General features: G+C 40.0%; 1 protein-coding gene across 2 annotated transcripts; it reads left to right on the top strand.

Annotated features, from left to right (window-relative positions):
- Nucleotides 1-286: 286 nt before the first annotated feature.
- On the top strand, nucleotides 287-22,028 carry si:dkey-3d4.3 (leucine-zipper-like transcriptional regulator 1 homolog). Of its 2 annotated transcripts, XM_034134538.1 has the most exons (9): nucleotides 287-487; nucleotides 605-733; nucleotides 9,761-9,951; nucleotides 11,382-11,464; nucleotides 11,609-11,687; nucleotides 14,683-14,729; nucleotides 16,614-16,725; nucleotides 17,543-17,732; nucleotides 19,967-22,028. In XM_034134538.1, exons 3-9 carry the CDS (start codon nucleotides 9,783-9,785, stop codon nucleotides 20,613-20,615), a joined length of 1,329 nt encoding a protein of 442 aa, XP_033990429.1. In that variant the 5' UTR covers nucleotides 287-487; nucleotides 605-733; nucleotides 9,761-9,782; the 3' UTR covers nucleotides 20,616-22,028. The 2 variants fall into 2 exon arrangements, with proteins under 2 accessions (XP_033990429.1, XP_033990428.1); XM_034134537.1 differs by lacking the exon at nucleotides 605-733.
- The last annotated feature ends 820 nt before the right edge of the window (nucleotides 22,029-22,848 follow it).

The raw sequence follows: 22,848 nt of genomic DNA, 5'->3' as shown, positions 1-22,848 counted from the left end.
AATCATCAAACCGTGGGGTCTTATTTCATTACGTGTTGATTTCTATCAACACGTAATGTTGTATCGATGTATAGAGATGTACTACCGCAAAAGTATTCTCATCTCCGTCGGGACTTCCTGCAACAACACCACGCCGTTATCGTGATTCTGATTGGCCAGAATACATTATCAAAGATGTTCTATTGAGAAGACGATCACTACGTGAGAAAAGTTTTCAAAACCGTTTCTCGTCTTCGTATTCTTATTTTTGGCGTGAGAATAGTTTGGGCAGCGTGAGAGCGTGAGATTGAGAGTGAAAGCGTGTGTCACACGCCAGATGCGTGAGAGTTGGCAACCCTGTTTTAGGAGATTTCTTTTTGATGACTTCAAGTTGTTATTTTCAAGACTTTTTAATTGAGATTCTGAGGATTACGAGCAGACCCTGAATGCAGCAAATGTACGTTTAGGGAGACAGAAATCAGACGAACAGGAGCAGTTTGGATATCTGGTAAGTAACAAAATCCTCTTTACAGTAAGTGTATTCATACACGGAATGCCTGTGACACTATTTTACAAGTATTCAATGTAATACGGATTGTACATTACGATGTCCCATCTTTTTTAGCATCGGATACCATCTGCTACCCGCAAAGAAGCTCTAAAAAAGTTCACCTCCTTATTTCCTCTTCTTCAACTTTACCGTTATTAATGCTGACAATGGTCAGGACGATACAGGGACAGACGTGACTATACAGTAAGTTAAAACTAACATTATTTTGATCAAGTACGCTTCTAAATATAGGTAGTTGGTGGTGTTCCCTTGGTAACTGAGCCCTAAATGAACGGCTCGCATTCCGTGCTTGTTCTGCGGTTGCCTAACGTTAGTGACGTTAACAGCTAGCGAAGCGTCGTACACACATCTCGGTAGCATGTTAACACACTGGGTGGGTTTAATAATTCAGATGGCATGGTTCATCTAAAAAGTCAATAAACCCACTTTAGGTCATTTCACGTTAGCTAAGATAGAAGTAAGTCACACGCCGACCCAACTTAGTACATTTCCGCCCCCTGAACTAATGCAAGAATACTAAAAGGGACTATCAACGTATGTACGCTTTTATAACGCTGCTACTTCTTTGAATACCTTGGATGTTTACTTATGTTATTTTTTAATTGTATTAACTTAAGCCTCTTTATTTAATATGATAATCTGCCTATTTTATTTTCCTATCTTTTATATGCACTTTCCCATTTGTTGAAATATGAAATAAGCAAATGGTAAAGACTATTTTGTCTGTCTGAAATAAATACTTGTCTTGAAAGGTAGGCCTGTTGTATATCCTAAGAGTATCAAGTGAAATTACAAGAAACTAATAAATACATAGCCTATTCGATAGTAGAAATATATTACAAGTAAATAGCCTAGTAATAATAATCTTAGGACTGGTTAACTGCAGTATCAGAGGATTTTAAAAACCTTTGTATCTCTTTAAATGTTACTCAGATTGTTGACAGTCCTACTCGCCCTAACGTTAAGTCCCCTAATAAATCCTCCCTAATTGATCTCATTCTAACTAATGTTCCCTATAAATACCCATCTGTGGGAGTATTTGCAAATGATGTGAGTGACCACTGTGTTGTAGCCACAATTAGGGACACTAAGGTCCAAAAGGTTAAACCTCGTATTATTATTAAGAGACACATAAAACATTTTGTGGAGCAGGGTTTTGTTCATGATCTGTTTGGGTTTGATTGGGGAAAAATCGATCTGTGTGCTGATGTAGAAACTGCATGGTCTTATTTTTATCTTGGTTTTATGGAAATTATAGATAGACATGCACCCCTATGTACTTTTAGAGTAAAGGGACGAGACAATCCTTGGTTTCCTGCTGAACTGTCCAGTCTCCTACATGAGAGAAACAAGGCCTGGGCAAAGGCTAGGAAATCAGGCTCAGAGGTTGAATGGCTGCGTTTTAGGCAGCTAAGAAATAGCTTCACTTCACATGTCAAAAGTGCTAAGTCGAAGTACTATTTGTCAGTTACTACAGAAAACCTAAATAATCCTAGGAAATGTTGGAAAGCCATAAAATCGATATCCACCGGTGAGATCCGAAATGAGCTACCTCCGTGCCTTACCACAGCATCTGGCTCTATATCGGACAGGGCTACTATGTTAAATTGTTTTAATGAGCATTTTGTGTCCTGCGGTTCTATGTTTGATTCTGTGACTAACTCTGCTTCTGTGAACACCACAGTCTGTGACTCTGAACAATGTGGTCTGGAAAACCCTTTCAGTTTTACTCCTTTTACTGTTGATGTTGTTCATGAAGCATTATCTAAGTTAGATCCTAAGAAACCGGCTGGCCCGGACAACGTAGAACCTTTCTTTTTAAAGATAGCTGCAGATTTTATTGCTCCACCTCTTACTTCTCTTTTTAACCTCTCCCTCAGCACAAATACAATTCCAAAAGTATGGAAGTCAGCGTATGTCCTGCCACTACTAAAAGGAGGGGAGGCAACTGTTTTAAATAACTATAGGCCAATCTCGAAATTGTCAGTTCTGGCGAAGGTGCTTGAACGCCTAGTGAGTGAACAGGTAAAGGAGTTTTTATGTAAAAATAATATCCTGTCTAAACATCAGTCAGGCTTCAGAAAGCAACATAGCACCATCACTGCCACAATGAAAGTGGTGAATGACATTACAAGTATTTTAATTAAAAAGCAGAGTTGTGCAGCTCTATTTATTGACCTATCCAAAGCGTTTGATACCGTCGATCATCACATCTTAAAGCAAAGGCTACTCAGTATTGGCTTATCCAGCCATGCAGTGGGGTGGTTTGTGAACTACCTCTCTGAAAGGTCCCAATGTGTTCACTTTGATGGGCTCACTTCTGAGTGGTTGAACATTGCTAATGGTGTTCCGCAAGGTTCTGTTTTAGGTCCACTTTTATTCTCCATCTACATCAATAGTTTAGGTGAAAATGTGGATGAAGCTACTTTACATTTTTATGCGGATGATACCGTGATGTACTGTGCAGGTCCCTCCATTAAGGAGGTTGTTAAATTACAGGCTGTTTTTAACATTATTCAGACTCAGCTCTCTGAACTAAAGCTTCTTTTAAATGTTGAGAAAACCAAAGTAATGCTCTTTTCTAAAGCAAAAAAGACTCCAGAGACTGCTTTGGATATTGTTACTATGCAAGGACAAGTACTCCAAGTGGTTAGCTGTTATAAATACCTTGGTATCTGGCTTGATGATTGTCTCACTTTTAAACTTCAGGTCATTAATCTGCTTAAAAAGCTGAGGGTTAGACTAGGTTTCTTTTTCAGAAACAAGTCCTGTTTCTCTTTTGAAGCCAGGAAAAGGCTAGTCACTGTGACCTTTTTACCTGTGCTAGACTATGGTGATTTGATATATATGAATGCACCTGCCCATTGCCTGGAAAGGTTAGATGCCACCTATCACAGTGCTCTGAGATTTGTTACTAACTGTAAAGTACTTACTCATCACTGTACCCTGTATGCCAAGGCAGGTCTGCCATCACTTACTGTTCGGAGGCTCAGTCATTGGTACATATTCATATATAAAGCCATGCTGGGTAAACTACCGACTTATATCTGCTCTTTGATCTCACAGAGAGTGGCAAGTAGCTATTGCCTGAGATCCCAGGATGTGTTTTTATTACATGTGCCAAGTGCTAGGACTGTTTTAGGTACTAAAGCTTTTATGTGCGCTGCTCCTCTAGCTTGGAACACTATGCAAAAAACATTGAAACTGAGCATTTTGATTCCCTTGCATCATTTTAAAGCACGGCTGGATGAAATGTTATTAGATACCTGTCACTGTAAATAGGTTGCTAATGTATACCCCTGTAATTATGTTGTGATGTCCTTTTTGTTTTCTGTTGTTTTTATGTGTAACTAATATACCGCAGGTCTCCCTTGAAAAAGAGATCGTTGATCTCAATGGGATTTTTTAACCTGGTTAAATAAAGGCTACAAACAAACAAACAAACAAACAAACAAACAAACAATTAGAATTATAATATTATAATGGCATTCTAATAAAACGACAAAAAATACATCCTCAGAAATTAGGTTAAACATTTGAAAGGATGTTTGTATTTATTTCTTTTATTTAAATGATTAGTGGTCTTAATATATTTATAAATTCCAACCTCAATTCACGCAGTTACACTGAAGATAACAATACAGAATAAATAGAACATTATAATAATGTATTTTAATGCTAGTCACTCTTCCAATGACCAAGGGCAATGTATATTTGATATTCTTAATTTGTTCCTTTCTTATCTCACCAGCTTTTATTTCCAATGGGTTATAAACACATTGCTTCACAGTTATGTGACTTTTTGCCTTTGGTTTTGTGTATTTAACTGACCACATTGCTCTTTATACAATTAACACTCAGGTGTTTGAACAAGGCAGAGCGAGGTGTTTGGTTATGACCTCCGAGCTGTTTGCTCATGTGACGGGGTGATAAGATGAATTAGAGAAACCACCATGTTGTCCTGGAGAATAGAGAGGAGAGCATTGCACCAGCGTGTGGAAAATAACTGTCACTCACAAAGCAGAAATGTGAAACCACGCCTAACATGAAGTGTTTCTTCATTAATATTGTAAAAGCTTGTTGAAGTGAGTCATGGGCTTCCTGAATGCAATCCTCACAAAAAAGTTGTGGCTTTCTTGTTTTCAAAGGTCAAATGCAGCAACATGGAGCAGCTGGATTGTATTCTTCTTTCAAACCTTTAGTTACTTTACAGATGTGGATGAATGATGTGAAATATAATCAAGTGTTAAATCAGACTTTAGTTCCACCTGGAGTAAATTCACAAGCTACCCTGCAGTATACAAAGTCATTCAAAGTAGCTGCACCTTTACCAGCTTTGAGAACACTTTAATGATCAATCATTATAAAACATATCATATATATTATTCTGAAATGGACCAATCTGCACAATGACTACTTTACTTTTGGTACTTGGATTATATTTAGATGCCAATACTTTTCTACTTTTACATTTTGCCAGGCCAACCTGGAAGTAAGCATTGCAAGGGTTCCTTCAACAAAAAGCAATGGGATTTTTCACTTGAATTTTGAAATATTGCAGAAAATAAGATCTTTTGCAAACTCATATCTATGAAATTTCAAGTTTTTTTTTAATGATTCTTAATCAAGTCAAAAGCTAGCTTTATAAACAAACAACATCACAGTCACATTACTTTATGTGCCTCTGCTTAATGCAGTGGTTCTCAAACCTTTTCTGTCAAGCCCCCCCTTTGGATAAAAAAATAAGTCGGGCCCCCCCCTACACAAATAGTCACGTAATGGGCCAATTTAACATTTATTAAAATACATCAATATGAACGTGAGCATTCCTTTAAAAAAAATTCAAAAATCACAATGCTAGAACATTGATAATAAAACAATGCTCCATAAGTCTGTGTGGTAAAAAAAATAATACAATTGTGCAATCCCTTTGCTAGAACAATAAGTTATAATACTTTCTGTGCAAAAAAATGAAAAGAAAGAAAATGCTGATATTTGGCAGAAAAGTGTGTCTTATCACAGCATTAGTGGCTGCAATGAGCCTGTTTTGCACTGCACATTTCTTCAAAACGGGGTTGCAGGCTCAGTGGCGGCGCCAGAGATTTTCTTTTGGGGGTGCTGTGGGGTAGCTTGACGTTTCATAGAGGGTGCTCAAACATTTAGGGTTTCCCATTAATGTACCGGTCGCTACAGTGGAATTTTCTACTGCAACACTCCCCACGCAAATACACAGTGTACCCGCGACTGTTACAATGAAGGCTCGATAATCAGCTCACGGCATATAGGTGTAAGCAGGGGTAAAGTGCTATTTTTTTAGGTGGTGTGTGGACCTCACATAGGGGGGTCCGGGGGCATGCTCCCCCGGGAAGATACATTTTTAAATATTGAAGTTAAAAGCATCAATCTGGTGCATTTTGAGAGCAAAATGAAGAGATCTATGGATACACCTCTCAACACCCATATGAAACAGAACTGTAAACAGATTTACTTTTTCTTCCAAATCACTCCCCTTTTAAACTGTATTATTTTTTTACTGTCATATAGTATTTCATACCTGTTTTTCATTTATTCTCTTATTTTTTTATAACTATAATGATCGTATAAACGTGTGTCTCGGAAATAATTGTTTACATTAATCGTGACCAAACCGTTTGAGACCCACTGAGATAACTTAGACTAAAGTTAACTATCTAAACACTGAGAGAGCCCTTTACTTCACCTGAGCTGAGGTTATCTGAGTCTCTCAGTCTGACAGGAGAGGACTCTCCTCCACCTTGTTGTTGAAAAAGCTCCTTATATCCGTTAGCGTAGCTCGCTAGCACCAGAAGCTAACAACAACGATCTCCGGTACCGGTGCGCTCTTTCGGCACGCACACAAAATGGCTCGTTCCACACACACACAGAGCCGAGCTTGAATGAAACACAGAGACCCAGAAGTACTTGTACTGTACTGTATCATATTATTTTCGAATCAATAATTCTTCAAATTATGATTATGTTTTTTATTTTATTTTTAAAAAAAAATTTCTCCTGGTCTCTCGCGCCCCCCCCTGTCTTGCCTCTGCGCCCCCCACTTTGAGAAACACTGGCTTAATGGAAGGAATCTTATGTTAGGTGTAATGTTGTTAGTCCTATTTAGCTACTTGTTAGCACCCGCTGTATTTATGTCACATAGAAGCTTCAGACATTCTCCAGTATGTATTAATGTTGTAGAACAAAATGTAAACATCTGTTAAGCTTGTGTAAACCTATTTTTTTTTTAAACACAATCACATTCAAAAGGACATTGACTTTTAGACGAAGGAACCAGAAGTGGTAAAATGCTGACTAATTTCCAGGTTTAAGGACTCATTCCTGTACCACTTTATTGGTGACTAGTTGGAGTTATACTATAACCGTGTTGCAGGTACAGCTGTGTTTTGGTAGATTTTGGCTCTATGATGAGGGTGTCATGACCTAGAACTATCCATTTTATAATGTAACTACTACTAAATGTAACCATTTTATCCACAACAAATTATATAAAATCGTTATTTTTTATCTCAAGAACGTTGACATCTGTCTCAGTGTTGCTCTGATTGCATACATTGCAACATATTTTAAATACATTATATCAACTAAATTATCAAATAAAACCACAATAATGAATAATCATGACTGGTACTCTACGACTACTGCACAAAACATTTAGCCACAGGAGAGCTTCTCCCCAGAGCCAGGCTTCACGGTGTGTGTTGTGTGTGTGTGTGTGTTTGTGTGTTTCCCCTCCCGACACCAGTGTTTGTGTGTTTCCCCTCCCGACACCAGGTCCCAGCGTGGTACAGCCTTAACAACTGACTCTGTACTGTAACACACAACAGCTCCTCGTGCCATGTGGCAGTCTGCCAGTGTAGGAGCTACAGTAGTTAAATACGTTATTTACCTAATGATGCGGTGATTAACAGACGTTTTCCTTTCTCAGAGCCATACCATCACAAGGCACACTGAAAAAACGTAAACCTTCACTTTAATTAAATGTATTATGTCAACGAATTTCACATAACTGTATTAGGTTAGTTGAAAGCAATACTATTAAGGCTGCCTTTACACGGGAATGTTTGCGTTTATGCACAGTATGCGTTTTCAAAAAAGTATTCCGTTCACATGCATTCGTTTCATTTAACGTGTCTGTTCACACGAGACCGCTGGAAACGCTGTAGTACATATGCCGGGACTGTAAGTGGCGCTGTAACTTCCGCCACAAAATACACCAAAAGCAGCAAAGAAGACCCCGGAGCATGGTTGCCATGGCTACCCTTCTGTTTATGCCCCGAGGTGGATTTAGCAACATGTAGTAGTTCATGTAATTCTCCATGTCCACTTGTTGCTGATGGTTGTGGTAGAGGAGCTGTAGATTTTGCACTAACATCTGTAGCATGGTCAGTAGCAGTAGCACTAGCAGTAGCTACTGACAGTAGCTACTGGCCATGCTACAGCAGTGAGCAGCAGAGGCGGAGAGAGGTGGGGCTATCGTTATTTTTTCAGGAAATTATCGTATAGAGGCGATTACACGGAGCCGTTTGACCCCCCAGAGCGTTTCGTTTGCAAATCTATCCACCTTGGGACCTGTTATCGTTTGTGGGGTCCGTTTCTATCGTTTTGTTACGGCCTCGTGTAAATAATAGGTGCAAGAGAAACTATGCAGATACAAGCCGTTTCGTTCTCGTGTAAAGGGGTCTAAGTTGAACCTAATACAACCATATTATTGCTTTCTACTAACCTCATACAGTTATGTGAGATCCATTGTCATAATACATTTAATGAAAGTCAACGTTTCAGTTTTTTCAGTGTACCTGACGCTCATTTTCTCAGCATGATGGTGGTTTGCTGAAGCAGGAAGTTGTTTGGTGGATCTGTGCTGTGTTCTCGGCTTTTCTTGACACTGTGATCAAGGTCACTGATGCAAACACAGATGACAAATTAAGAGTGCAGCTGGGCAATATTTGACTTACTCCAACGCGATTCCCACGCTATAAAGTCCTACAGGGATGATGTCGTTTTGTTGGCTAACCAGGAAGTGGAGGACTCACTCCTGCAGCACAGTGTTTCAGACACTAACCCCGCTGGACTGCTTCTGTTGTGTTTTTGTTGTTACACATCACCACTGGAAAATGACCGGGAGGGCTGTGTGATACTACTTTTCCCAACTTCAAAATGTGATTTTTAAAGTTGTGTGTTGGTTGTTATTTGTAGAAAAAGAAGAACAAGTCAGTCATGAATCTTTATCTATCCCCCCTAGAGGTACATTCAGTTTCAACACTGTGTTTTAAACACACAGTACAAGTATATAGGTGCACATGAACATGCATGTTTTGTTATACAAGACACAGTACAAATACACACAGCTGCACACATGCACATGCATTTTGAAGAGGTCCAGAGCGGAGAGGCAGCCAGTTGATGCCTGCGCCAGGGAGCAGTTAGGGGTTCGGTGCCTTGTTTAAGGGCACCTCGGCAGGGCCCAGGAAGTGAACTGGCACCTCCAGTCCACTCTGTGCTTTTATTGGTCCAATCGGGACGTGAACCCTAGTCTCCACAGACTGAGCCACGGTCGCCCAACCAAACTGACCTACAGTCAGCTTAGTAAACTAATCAAGAGTGGTGCAGGAGTGAGTCCAAACATGTGGAAATAACTTGTTTAATTTTTTATTGTGTTTTTGGGGAGAGGCCTGATATAAAGTGTATAATATGTGGTTACCACAGGTTTAAGAGATTTTCACGATTTCTCTGATGACGTCAAATACATCAGTACATACACCACAAACAACAGTTAACAAGTGACTCAATTAAACTACTAAACGTCATCACGCTGCAAGCTTAGCGGTGGTGATGTCATGTGACCATGATATAGTCCGTTTATAGAGTTAGCTTTTTACTTCTAGTGATTGCATTTAAGCTTCATCTGTTATGGTGTTAATACATGAAGGTATCATAAACGTGTGTTTGCCACAGAGCTCATTTTCTGCAATATTCTGAAATCCAATGTAAGAATCCCATTGCTTTTAGTAGAGGGAGCCCTTGTGATGCTAACTTCTGTGTCAGCCTACAAAAAGACATCCTTATTGCACCACTCCATAGGGGGTGTAATAGAAGGCTGTATGAAAACAGACTTGGTTAAAGGTGCATTTATTACATGATGTGCTAACTTTTCTCAAATATTGCTTCATTTAGAAAATGGTCATGAGCGCAGAGGATGCAGGACATGAGTGAGAGTGGTCCCTGCCTGTGGACGCGGCTCCCCCACAGCAGCCGGACCCCCTGTGACCGCTACAAGCACGCATGCTGCAGCTCTGGTGGACATGTCTACATCCTGGGAGGACGAGACAACAGCAGTCTGAGGGACTTCTGGAGGTACAGCGTGGGTAAGGGCTACACTGTCCACTTTACCTTAGTGCCCTCAAGGAGGATTTTACTACTGGATGACAAAAATAAAACAGGACTGTACCGAATACTTTGAAGCTAAATATATTGTTTTTTATAAATTCCAATTACTCAAGACCATTGTAAAGTCAACGTTAATAGAAAAGAGATAGATGTAATCGTTTTCAAAACATGTTTTTTTCAACAACGTATTCAGCTTCAATTTACATTAGTTTGCTCTCTGCCGTGCTGCACTCAAAGGAAGACACGCACCTATATTAACGGGGTGGTCTAAGCATCAATACAGCATAAATGACGTCATCAAATACGAGGACAGAGATTTGCTTCATTAGAAAAAACTCAATAGAATTTCATTTGGTACGGCCTAAAAAAACATAAAGAAATCAAATCAAAACAAAAATATGAATGTAATACAGATGTTATGAAGCATTTTATTTTATGCATTATATACTATATGTAGAAAATGGATTTGTATGATAGTACAAATAGGGTTGCAAAATTTCGGGAATTTTCAAAGATGGAAACTTTCCATGGGAATTTAAGGGAATAAGCGGGAATTAACGGGAATTTATGGGAATTTATGGGAATAAACTGGGAATTTTCAAAATTGAAGGTTGGCTCTTCATAGGGAACTTAAATATAGTTGGGGAAAGTATATTTCAGCATAATCTTGACTAAAACAAACAGATGCCATTCAAGTACACTTGAATATCCATGCCATTCCTCAATCACATGCACATAGCACACTGCTTACTGCATGGCTATTGAGACCACACCCCCTACAGGCACTGTGCATTCCTCCATCACATGCACAGATGATTTCTAGAAGACTGGACCACACTTTTGAGCCCAAAGCACAAGACAAATGAAGCCACACATTTGAGCCTGTGGACTACACAAAGTGAAGTAAGATTTGATGATATTATGGGGTAATATATTTATTTAATGTTTAAATTGCAAATATCACATATACATGTATTCATCTAGTACAGTGTTTCTCAAACTTTTTCATACCAAGGACCACTTAACCAATAAAAAAACTCTCGCGGACCACCTAACTCCCCAAATATCCAAAAACACATCGTTTTTCTAGAACAGATTACAAATCGCCTGAAAATGGTACAAACACGTGGGAACATGTGTGACGAAGGTGTTGCGCTGGGCTATATCCTGCAATCGAAAGTGAAACTTAAGCTTGCGAGAGTGCGGAAAACTTAAATTAATTAATTTATTTCAAATATGGAATATTTCCAAAATTCCCCAGCTTAACTTCCCATGGAAATTTACCGGAAACTTTCCAGAAATTTACCAGAAATGTTCCGCCCCTTTGCAACCCTAAGTACAAAGGACAGGAAAGATGGGTAGTGTTGCAAGATCGCCGACTTATCAAATTCATTTTGCAACATTTCAGTTTGTGACGAGTGGACAGAGTTAAACTGCACCAGTGACGCTGCACCAGAAGAACTAGAGGAACATTCTATGGTGGCTCATGAGGTACAAACTCATCAAGTGGATTTTTATGTATTTATTTTGTATTGCCATAACAAGCATATAAAGGATCTTATGTTGCTTGTATCTCTGCTGATATCCCTCTGCCTGATGTGTCAGTGTGTGAACATTACGCTGTGACGTCCTCAGGGCTTCCTGTACGTGTTTGGAGGACTGCTGGATTCTGCATACACCAAGTGGAGATGTCCCCTCTGGGTGTTTGACATTGGTGAGTTTCACTGTGGAGGTGGTGCAAGATATAACACATTTGCTATTGGCTTTTCCAAAAACCTGTTGCTGCATGTCAGTTCCACCCTACGCCTCCAACCCCCACTGATAATATTACTGCAGTGCTAGAGTTCAGAATTATAGATGAAAATGTATATTTTTCTGGAACAAAAAGTCATAATATTATTAAACAACATAAAAATGAAATGTATGCTGAGAAATGCTAACCATGTAAACAGTGGTTTCTGCTGTTGATTAGCTACACTGTGATTCAGCTGTGACTCGATAACAGGACATGCTTCCTGCTGTACAAATACCACAACCTGTTGGTTCCTGTGTGTGTGTGTGTGTGTGTGTGTGTGTGTGTGTGTGTGTGTGTGTGTGTGTGTGTGTGTGTGTGTGTGTGTGTGTGTGTGTGTGTGTGTGTGTGTGTGTGTGTGTGTGTGTGTGTGTGTGTGTACAGTTATATGTTTGCATCTGTTTTGCAACAGCTAGTGTATTGTACTTAAGATTGGCTTGTGATGTACGTATTATTTAGTGGGAATGCTGATACAGCATTCCAACTATATGTTGTGCTACGGACAAAATTCTTATTATTATTCCACCCACTTATTTTGGCCCTCTTCTCCTCCCACATTCAACATCGCAGAAACTCTGTTCAAACATCAAAACGTTCAGCTCGGTCGGGAATCGCAGGCTATTACTTTTATCATTCATAACTTTCATAATTCCAGAGATACATCCCTTAATTCATCCAATTTTTAACATGGAAGTCAATGGAGACATTCTTCAGACTTCAACAAATCTTCATGCGACTTCAACTGCTAACTGTTCATTCATACTTTCACTCAGAAACCTCATTCCAACTTTAAAATGTTACACATCTTTCTGACATTATTCGTGTAACACAACTTTTAAATCTGATTCTTACTTTTAGAGATATTAAACATTGTTCAGACCTTGTTAAAGAGGTTTTCTTCAGATTTGAACATTAACTAGAGTGCGTGATGTCACAGCTAGAGTGTGGGAATTCTTGAAATGTGCCTTCATATTCTTTTTGACATCATTTTTCATGACAAACGTAGGAAAACATCTCGTAGCTTGAAAAATGACAAATAATTAAGCAAAATAATTAAACAAAATGCCTCTTGAGGGCATGAAGTGACAAAAACGTTCAACATGTCTCCATTAAAGCCCATTGTAATTTCAGGCAGATATTTCCTCACAGCAGCAGTCGCACACCTTTAGTTAAACTGCCAAAAAGGCCACATTATTAACCCGAAAGTACGCAAAAATTACATGTCAGATACTCAACTTCCTTGACATGCTTCACGTTTTGAAATTTCACAGATATCTGTTATCGTTCTTCCACAAAACGTTCACATGTAAGAGGTTTATCTCTCATTCAGAACAATGCAAACCTTTGATCTCTACAGAGCACGTTAGCTCAACTATAAACACCTGTGTAATGGAACACGATGATGTCATCACTCCAACTGACAGCAGTCAGTTCTAACTGTTCATTCACATGTAAGAGGTTCATCTCTCATTCAGAACAATGGAAACCTTTGATCTCTGCACACCTCGTTAGCTCAAATATAAACACCTGTGTCATGGAACACGATGATGTCATAACACACAGGTGTTCGTGTTTGAGCTAACGACGTGGTCACTGGAGTTTAACAGACTGTCTGAGCCTATTATTTTCTGTCTGATGGAGATCTGACTTCATACTGACTTCAACATGTTCCACCTATTTTATACATTATTGGTGACACACAGCTGTCATCGTTAGCTCAAATATAAACACCTGTGTCATGGAACACGATGATGTCACATTGACAGGTTTGGTAACGATGCAGCCATCAACGCATCTAAGCGTATTATGGGGTGTCATCAAATGCCGTTGCCATGGCGACAGACAACTCGCCATGAAACACGATGTTGCTGTAAGTCCAATCGACACGGTCCAATCGTCCCCCAATCTTCACTTGTCCATGCCTCAACAGCTCTACGCCAAATCTGAGATCTCACCATATGCCGTTTCCATGGAAACGCATCCCTCGCCATAAAAGACAATGTCGCTATAACTCCTATGAAAATGTTCAAAAAGTGCTCAAACTTCACGTCCAGCCGTGAAGACATCTACGGGACAGTTTTGAGATTTCTTCAAATGCCGTTGCCATGGCAACACAATGCTCGCCTTGAAACATGGTTTTATCATAACTTCAGTGAAAATACTCCAAACAGCCCAAAACTTCACAGATTTGGTAACGATGCAGCCATCAACGCATCTAAGCGTATTATGGGGTGTCATCAAATGCCGTTGGCATGGCGACAGATCATTCGCCATCAAGTTAGTTCAAAAGTTTGCAGTTCAAATATTCTGCTGCTTTTCCAAGCCTTTTACTTTCTTTTCTTCTCTCATCACACATTCAAGGCCCCAGTGTTCATGTATCATTTCAATCTAAATTATTCACTTTCTTCTTACACATTACATTTCGGCATAGCAGTTTAGCGTCAGATTTTCAGCATAAAGCATTCCCACTAGCAATTTCTTCAGGAATTGCATTCTCTAGTTATTATTATTATTCAAAATAAATAATTAACATGGTCACTGCCAATTGATGTTTAAATCCCCCAAAATAAATGTTCTTTTATATAAAGAAAAAAGAGTTTTGAAAAGTACAGTGCCAGTAAATATGTGAGATAAAGATTTGAATTCAAAGGAAACTGTCAAAGATACAGTATACAGTACAGTATATGTAGCAGATGTGTACACAATTGTATTATTAAAATACTTATCTATGGACTCTCACATTGTTTCATATGATGTTCTGTTTATTAAAACCAAGGGTATTTGTACAATAGTAATTGTAAATATGTGTACAGTGTGCAAACATGTGTTTATTTTGGTGATTTTTCACATTCCATTTTCCACTTGTTTGGATAAGGTTACATATTTTTGAGCTTTGTTTTCCTGTGTTGTGTTTCAGCTCAGCAGAAGTGGGTGCACTGGCAGAGCAAGAAGCGCTCCCCTCAGGTACACAGCGCCTGTCATGGGGAAACTCTTTCAAACGTTTATTTTTGTAACATCGTTACCGACAACAGAATGTAACTGGTTAGATCCCCTTTTAAAGTGATAATACACAGCATATAAATCATGAAAAAACATTTTAGAATGACATGTTTTTCACTTGTAGTTGTAATACGTTATGATACATTAGAGCAGGGGTTTTCAAAGTGTGGGAAGGTGAGCCTCCCCTCAGAGAACATAAGAACAGCCGTGCCCCCCCTCCCAATTATTATTATTATTATTATTATTGTTGTTGTTGCTATAATGCAGGGGTATTCAATTGCATTTCAAAGAGGTCCAGTAAGAGAACATGTAATTAAATGCTCTGTTTTCGCTGTCTACCTTTCTCTTTTTTGAGCACGCCATTTGAAGTTACTCCGACTGTTTCTCTCTTCTTGTCTCGTCTCTGTGTGTGTGTTTGAATCTATCGTGCTGACTAACGGACTGCACCGATTTGATTGGCTGAGTAGCATCACCTCCTAAAAACATTAAACAATAACTTTTTTAAAACCTTTTTATCTTTATGTTTTTTATTTTATTTTTTTTATTTTTTAACATTTTCAACATTGTGAATAAATCCTTATATGCTCCCGGCAACACACTGAACGTCAACTTTGCCTCCTTATTACACTCACCCCTACTTTAGTGGGAACAATGAGTCTGCGTCTTTGATGCACACAGGAATAAACGCAGATCATCCTCTGGCTGCAGCGTTGACCGGTACTTGCTTTTGATAAAAGTCAATGTGTAAAACCTGCACTCACACAGGTAGGTGGAGGTGAAGGGAATGAGCACTTTTACAGCCTTTTTGGCGAGGTGGGGGAACTCGGTCTCCACAGACAGCCAAAAGTGTGCAAGTGACGTTTTCTGCCAGACGCTGTCTCCTCTCTCACTTTTGGGTAACTTCACAAAAAAACGATCCATGTTGCCGCTCGCATAAAGTTAGCTGAAGTTAACTAGCTAGATTTCACTGTTTCTCGTAAGCTCTCTGGCGCCCCCCCGGGGAGGCACGCCTCACACTTTGAAAACCGCTGCATTAGAGAATGGAATTGCAAATGTAAGTAAAATGATGGTGAACAGCACCATGCCCACTCCCAGGTAAAGTAGTTCCTCCGTGGAAGTTGGGCTGTTTTAAATGCTAAATGAGGTGGATTTATAATATAGTGTAATGTAATGTAATATAGCTTTTTCAATATTTGCAACCCCTCAAAGGGCATTTACATATACAACTTAGAATTCATACATTACTTAAACTAAGATCCAAAAACACTCACACACTGTTGGCCATCAGGAGCCATTTGGAGTTAGGTATCTTGCCCAAGGACACATTGACATGTTAACTGCAGGGGCTGGGGGTCAAACTGCTCAACCCCCTGAGCCACAGCCTCTTTCCTCTTCAGCAGCAGTTTCTTTGAACAAGTAGCAGAAAAACTGCCGTCATATCTTCAGCAGTAGCAACTAACAAAGCTAAAACTCATTGTCAGCAAGGAAGAAAGGTGGGGTAGTCGTAAACAAAAATCAGGACTTCATTGATTAGTGTGTTTGTGTTAATCTTCAGGAGGATGAGTGCTCAATGACAGTCCTTGGATCCTAACAACAGAAATGTAGAAACGTTCAAGACTTAATCAAGTAAAAACACTAGTGATAATAGACTCCTGGGATTTGTGAGTTAATAGGTGTGTGTGTGTGTGTGTGTGTGTGTGTGTGTGTGTGTGTGTGTGTGTGTGTGTGTGTGTGTGTGTGTGTGTGTGTGTGTGTGTGTGTGTGTGTGTGTGTGTGTGTGTGTGTGTGTGTGTGTGTGTGTGTGTGTGTGTGTGTGTGTCTGTGTGTGTCTGTGTGTGTGTGAGCCAGCCCACCAACAGGAAGGGCCACAGTGCCGTGGTGCTGGGCTCCTCCATGCTGCTGTACGGAGGACTCATCGACATGAAGGGGTCCTCACAGGACTTCTGGAGTCTGGATTTTGGTGAGTTTGACGTTTCTTTCGTCCCTCAAGAAAAGGAAACACTCATAGATGCAGCCATCTTTGCAGCATAAAGCGAACCCAAGTTGTCAGACACATTTACACGACAACAGGGACCAAGCCTCCTGATTTTCAACCTGAGCCTCACCTGAAACAGTCGCCTGAGATGTCAAAAATGTGATTTGATGTAATTACTACATTTTCTGTTCTCTGAGAAAAGGATATGGCTGACATACTGCAAAGAATAATAATGTTCTTTAATACACTGTATATGTATATTCCCGATACATCGGAAGATACACTTTTGGTTTCTTCTAATATATCATCTTTGACTAAATATTTTAGAAAAGCATAGTACACTGAAAAAACTGAAACGTTGACTTTAATTAAATGTATTTAGTCAACACATTTCACATAACTGTATGAGGTTACTTGAAAGCAATAATATTAAGTTGAATCTATTTAAATGTATTATTATTGCTTCCAACTAACCTTGTACAGTTATGTGAATTCTGTTGACATAATACAATTGACATAATACATAGTAATGTTTGATTTGAAATGTTAGTTTTTTAAACAGTTGAATGAAAGAGGTAAAACTGAAACTTTAAAGTAGTATTTACATGTTTTCATTTGCAAATGCCTTCAGATATTTCAAGTTTCCATTGTGAAGATAATTGCCCTTTATTGTACAATGAATGGAGTGTAACATCAGTGGAAGGAGCTTCTCATTGCGCTCATCACACCAAACAGTGTCCTGCACACAGACGTTTCATATTGTGATAGTAACATGTATGTGTTTACTTGTTCCTCATGACAGACTCCATGGCCTGGTCCCTGCTGAGCGGCTCCCAGCAGGCCTCACTGGGCCCCGGCCCCCGACACAGTCACTCAGCCGTGGCCCACCAAGGCTGCTTGTACCTGTTCGGGGGCCTGAAGGGCCTGCGGGAGCAGAGAGACTTCTGGAAGTGGGACTCCTGCAGCCACATGTGGAGTCCCCTCAGAAACAAGTGAGAAGTCACATGACCCGTCAGTCTGTCCTCTATGGGGGGGGGGGGGTGGGGGGCTTTAGGTCCACAGCTAAAAACACCACTGACGCAAAACACTTGTACTGTGTTTAATAAAATATACAGAGTTAGTTTTAAAAACAAATATGTTAATGTTTATGCTTATAATGTACTTACGGTACATATTACATGTCATTTGTTAGACGCTTTTATCCAAAGCGACTTACATACATTCAGTACTGTGGACAATCCCCACAGGAGCAATTTGGGGTGAAGTGTCTTCAGGGACACAACGACATGCTGACTGCAGTGGGACTCAAACTTGTTATCCCCTGATTCGAAGTCCAGCACACTTTCCACTGAGCCACAGCCGCCGGTGTATATAGACATATAGATCTAAAATTTACATTTTTTTAATACATTTTTTACTCTATAGGTGGACATGTAAGAGCTTTGTCCATGTAAGCAGAAACTATTTTTTGTGGGTTCCCAAAATGCTCTCTTAGCAAGGTCTTTGCCTCTGCCACTTATTTTGATATAATCTTGTTTGACAGAGGCTTCCACATTTTGCCCAGAGTGTTTGGAGACATGAGACATAGTATTGTGGTGTTTATTAGATATTTCACTTGAAGCATCATGTGCAATGGTATGGCTTAGTTGTCTCATCGTTTTAGAAAGCCATTGCTTAACGTCCTCAATAAATCCATTGTTGCATTTAAGTACGTTGGTAAACCATGTATTTTGTTTTTCCTGTTCCTCCATAAGAAGTAAAGGGATTATAGACTCATGCAACTTTGTGGTTTCTTCACCCATTTGAATTAAATCCCCCAGTTGAGTTTTTAATTGTGGGGCATTTCCATCCTTTTGCATGAGATCCTTCATTGCCTTGATCACACTTTTCATTTTGAGAACCTTTGATTGACGCTCTTTCTGGAGCCTTTCCATTTTATTTCCCAATGCCTTAACCAGCGAGTTTGATTCCTCTCTTTTGTCCATCAATGTTTGACACATTGACCTCAGAGTTAGATTTTGATTCGCATTTGGCATTTACCATTAAGTGAGCATACCAAAAATATTCCAATCCACGCAACCAAGTCAATCAATCAATAAAACGATTTACTGCTGTAAATAACCACAAGCAATAAATAACCACGAGCAGCAAAACCAACACAAGCAAGCAACGAGTCCCCAATAGGAATTTGCTGTGTCGATGGCTATCTGGCTTCACCTCGTAGCAGCAGGCCTCTGCTTTCTTGTGCCCTACTCCAATAAAACGGTGATCTTGGCGTTTGACTGTTTCCTTTAAAGGTAGGGTAGGTAATTCACTTCAGAAACACTTTTTGTTATATTCCATGGAATGCTCTTAACATCCCGATAGCAATGAATACATTCAATGCTTTGACAATAAATACATAAAAACATTTCATCTGTGGAAGCCGTGGCGCTGTAAAAAGTACGACCAATCATTTTAGCCGGCCCGGCTAAAATAACTGGATGGCCTACCTGCCTGTCAGCCTTCCATCTCGTGCACAAACTTATCTCGTGCCCTCATTGGTCATGTGCGCGTTCGTGTGTGTTGGAGGAGGGACTCTGTAAGGAAGTCTGGAAGTTTTTCCGGTTGTGTATTTTCAAATTCTAGCGCACTCGAGCTGGTTTCTCCATTCTTACCTACCCTACCTTTAAGATCCACAGCGTTCCAGACCGATCCAAGAGATCCCCTATAAGCATCCAATTTCCGTAGATCAACGCTGCAGTTGACATGTTTTCTGTTGACATTGTTGCGGCTATAGGCAGTCCAATAAAAGCGGCCAGCAAGGGGCTAAACACGGGAAGATAAACACTTTGAGACTCTCAAACAAATGCTCCACTCCTTCCGTTCTGTTTAAACTTTTATTGCAGGAGAAACAAGCACAAATACAATATATCAAAGTGCCGATAACCATTGCCATGCCACTGATGGTTAGGGATATTGCGGTGGAAAAATGTTGCAGGATTTCAGTATACATTTGTGGTCAACAGAACGTTTTCCCCCCCGACTCACCCCCTCTCTCTCCATACAAAAGCACTCTGAGCAGGTGAGTGCAGCCAGGTTAAACAACCTCTTACCCCACCCCAAACCCCAGTGCACGCCCACCACCAATAATACTTAATACTTAATGTGTTTTTGTATGCACCTATACACCAGGGAAAATAAAGCTGATTCTGATTGTGTTCCTACCTCTGCTTCACTCCCCCAGGTCCGGCCCCTCCAGACTGAGGGGCCACTCCGCGGTGGCCTACAGGGACAGCATGCTTCTGTTCGGGGGGGGCGAGAGCCAGAACTCTCCACAGAACTGCCTCTGGAGGTACCACTTCAGCAGCCAGTCCTGGGGGCAGGTAGCCACGCTCCCAGGCTCCAACCCCCCCCACAAGATTCACCACTGCTGCACCGGGCTGGGGGCCAGCTACAGGTCTGACAGCAGCAGCCCTCCCCCCAGCTCAGAGCTCCAGCCCGGGCTGCTGGACGGGAAATTGAGGCCCTTCAAGAATAAGTGCTTCCCTGCACAGCTCACCTTCCTGGGGTCGGAGGGGGCCATCGAGCTGGAGACCTTCAGCTGCTACAGGGGCAAGACACAATGCTCTAAACAGGACTACATCAGAGAGAGCTTCACGGTCACTGAGCCCCCGCTCATCCAAAACTGTCTGACCTTTGAGAACAAGGCTGTGAGGAAACAGTGGAGCCGCACCGAGGAGGAGGAGGAGGAGGAGGAGGGGGAGGAGGAGGAGGAGGAGAAAGAGGAAGATGTAGCTCAGCATCTGCCTGACTTGCTGCTGGTGCTGGGGGGGAGACCCTGCTCCAGGACCAGTCCTATCTCCGTATGGCATATGACTCTCACTGACTCGTAACTAACATACAAACTAGTGTGTACAAACATGTCGGCTGTACGATCAACAACACCAGTGTTATATCACCAGGCGTCAGCTTACATGCTGTGAATAAGGAAATATATATTTTCATAATATTACTGTTGTGAGTTTCAATGTTTTGCGACTTTCCTTTATGCAGTAATCAAATTAAATATAGAAACATTTTAAGAAAAGCGTCACATTATTTCAGTTGTTGAACAAAGATCATTAGTACGATAGTGAAGAAACACAGCACACACAGTATTAGTGTTATCTTTCATTACCTGTCCTGCTTGTACTAAAAATATGAAACATATTTGATCCCCACAGGCTGTGTTAGACATATTGCACAATTCATTTATTAGAAACTGCAAACATGGAGCTGATAATAATGCAATAAGACCTGAATTACACACGATGGCGCCAGAGCTCAATTTATAGATCTCCAAAGAATGTATTGATTTAAATGTACCTTTTAAGTTGCAAACATTATTTAAAGAATAGAGTGATTACATAAAAATGCAACAACTTCATATTGTGTGTATTTTTGCACTAAATCCAAGGGAACAATTTGGAGTTGTGGTTATTTATATGTTGATATTCTATGATTTTACTGGTCTGGCCCATGAGATCCAATGTGGCGTTATGTGGCCCCTGAACTGAAATGAGTTGGACTCCCCTGGATTATAGGTAACATATCACTGAATTTTGATATCAAATTTCCACAATTTGTTCAAAAAAACCAAATGAAATCAAATGAACAGTGCTTTCAAATCACTACACTCATTGCTATTACATTGCACTCCTGTCCAGCTATACATTTCAGAAACCTTTTCTTAACAAACATTCATTTTACACGGAAAATCGTGGAATGATTTTCTGCTTTCACCAAATCTGAGTTTGACCATCAGGCCTGCAAACATTCTATCAAGTGTCCACCTTTAAACTCAAAAAGCTTAACTTATTTCTAAACTGATACAGCTTTGTGTGGTTTTACAGGGATACATTCACATTTCAAACGCTAAAATTAAGTAAACATTTTTGTTGTTGTACATGGTGTGTAGTTGCCAGGTGCTGCAGGTTCAACTCAAAGAGTCAAGTCAACTTGTGTCAAGTCGATGTGAAGTGAAACATCTGAATGGTCTCTATCCCTTTACAGGCTCAACGAGCTGTTTCCATGGCATCTACCTACATACATTACGTTCGTGCGTGCAAGTTAGTGAGAGACTCTTAAAAAATCGTATGTTTGCCAAATATTATTTCATTTCATATTATTTTCAGTTATTGTCTCCTCCTTTCATTCAGCAGCCTGAGTCTGGAGGTTCTTTCACTAGGACATCTGGCTTATTTTCTTTTTTGTTGTGCTTCTTTGGCTTTGTTTAATTGTGCAAATAAACAAAATCATAAACAGTCTCAGGTGATGTGTGCTTGTCTTTAGACTCCGATACGTTATATAGAACATAATTGTAAATCAATCGGGACTGTCAATGATTGACACCCAGCTGTCAATCATCTGTGTGTCTCAGCCCTCCAGCAGTCTCTTCATCAGCCTGTTTAAGGATCAAATGTTACCTTATAGTTCTTTTTTTACATTTTAAGAAAGGATTTCATTACAAGGCATACATCACAAACACAGACAGATACATCATCTACATAACAAACGGCAAGTCAGGATAAAAGAAAAAAACACATTTAAATGAACTTATAAGGTATAGTTTACACATAATGGATAAAACATTAAGATTCATACATTAACTGTCAGATCCTATCCACCTGGTCTTCATTAATGTTGTGTGGTCTATCATTTACACATTTCTCCCATCTCTCATCAAAGATATGAACCTGGTGGCTGCTTCTCATGGTTCATTTCTCCCTTCCATAAATCTCATTTACTATATTCTTCCATAGTGAGTTAATTCAGTTATTATCTTTTAACCAATTCCTTGTACTTGTTTAATAATTACTATTCTTATTGTCAGGGAATCATTTCCATAGATGTTTACCTTTTGCCCTCTGACGCAGATGCCCAGCCTTGGGCAGCATGCTATCTCCCTGAAGGAGGGGCTGCCCTAGCATATTGTTGATGCTGCCAGTTTATGACCGGGCAACTCTCAGTCAGAGATAGTTATTGTTGTGGGACACCTGGAACACATCCTTCTCTGGGTGTAGATGAGCCCGAGCCATAAGCGACAACTAATGTCATTCAGTGTCCTCAGCTGTTTAGTCTATCTAT

This window comes from Trematomus bernacchii, unplaced genomic scaffold, assembly GCF_902827165.1.
Source record: "Trematomus bernacchii unplaced genomic scaffold, fTreBer1.1, whole genome shotgun sequence".
NCBI classification, from domain to species: Eukaryota; Metazoa; Chordata; class Actinopteri; order Perciformes; family Nototheniidae; genus Trematomus; species Trematomus bernacchii.
The sequence above is the reverse complement of the archived record's forward strand: the minus strand, read 5'-3'. Positions and strand labels throughout refer to the sequence as shown.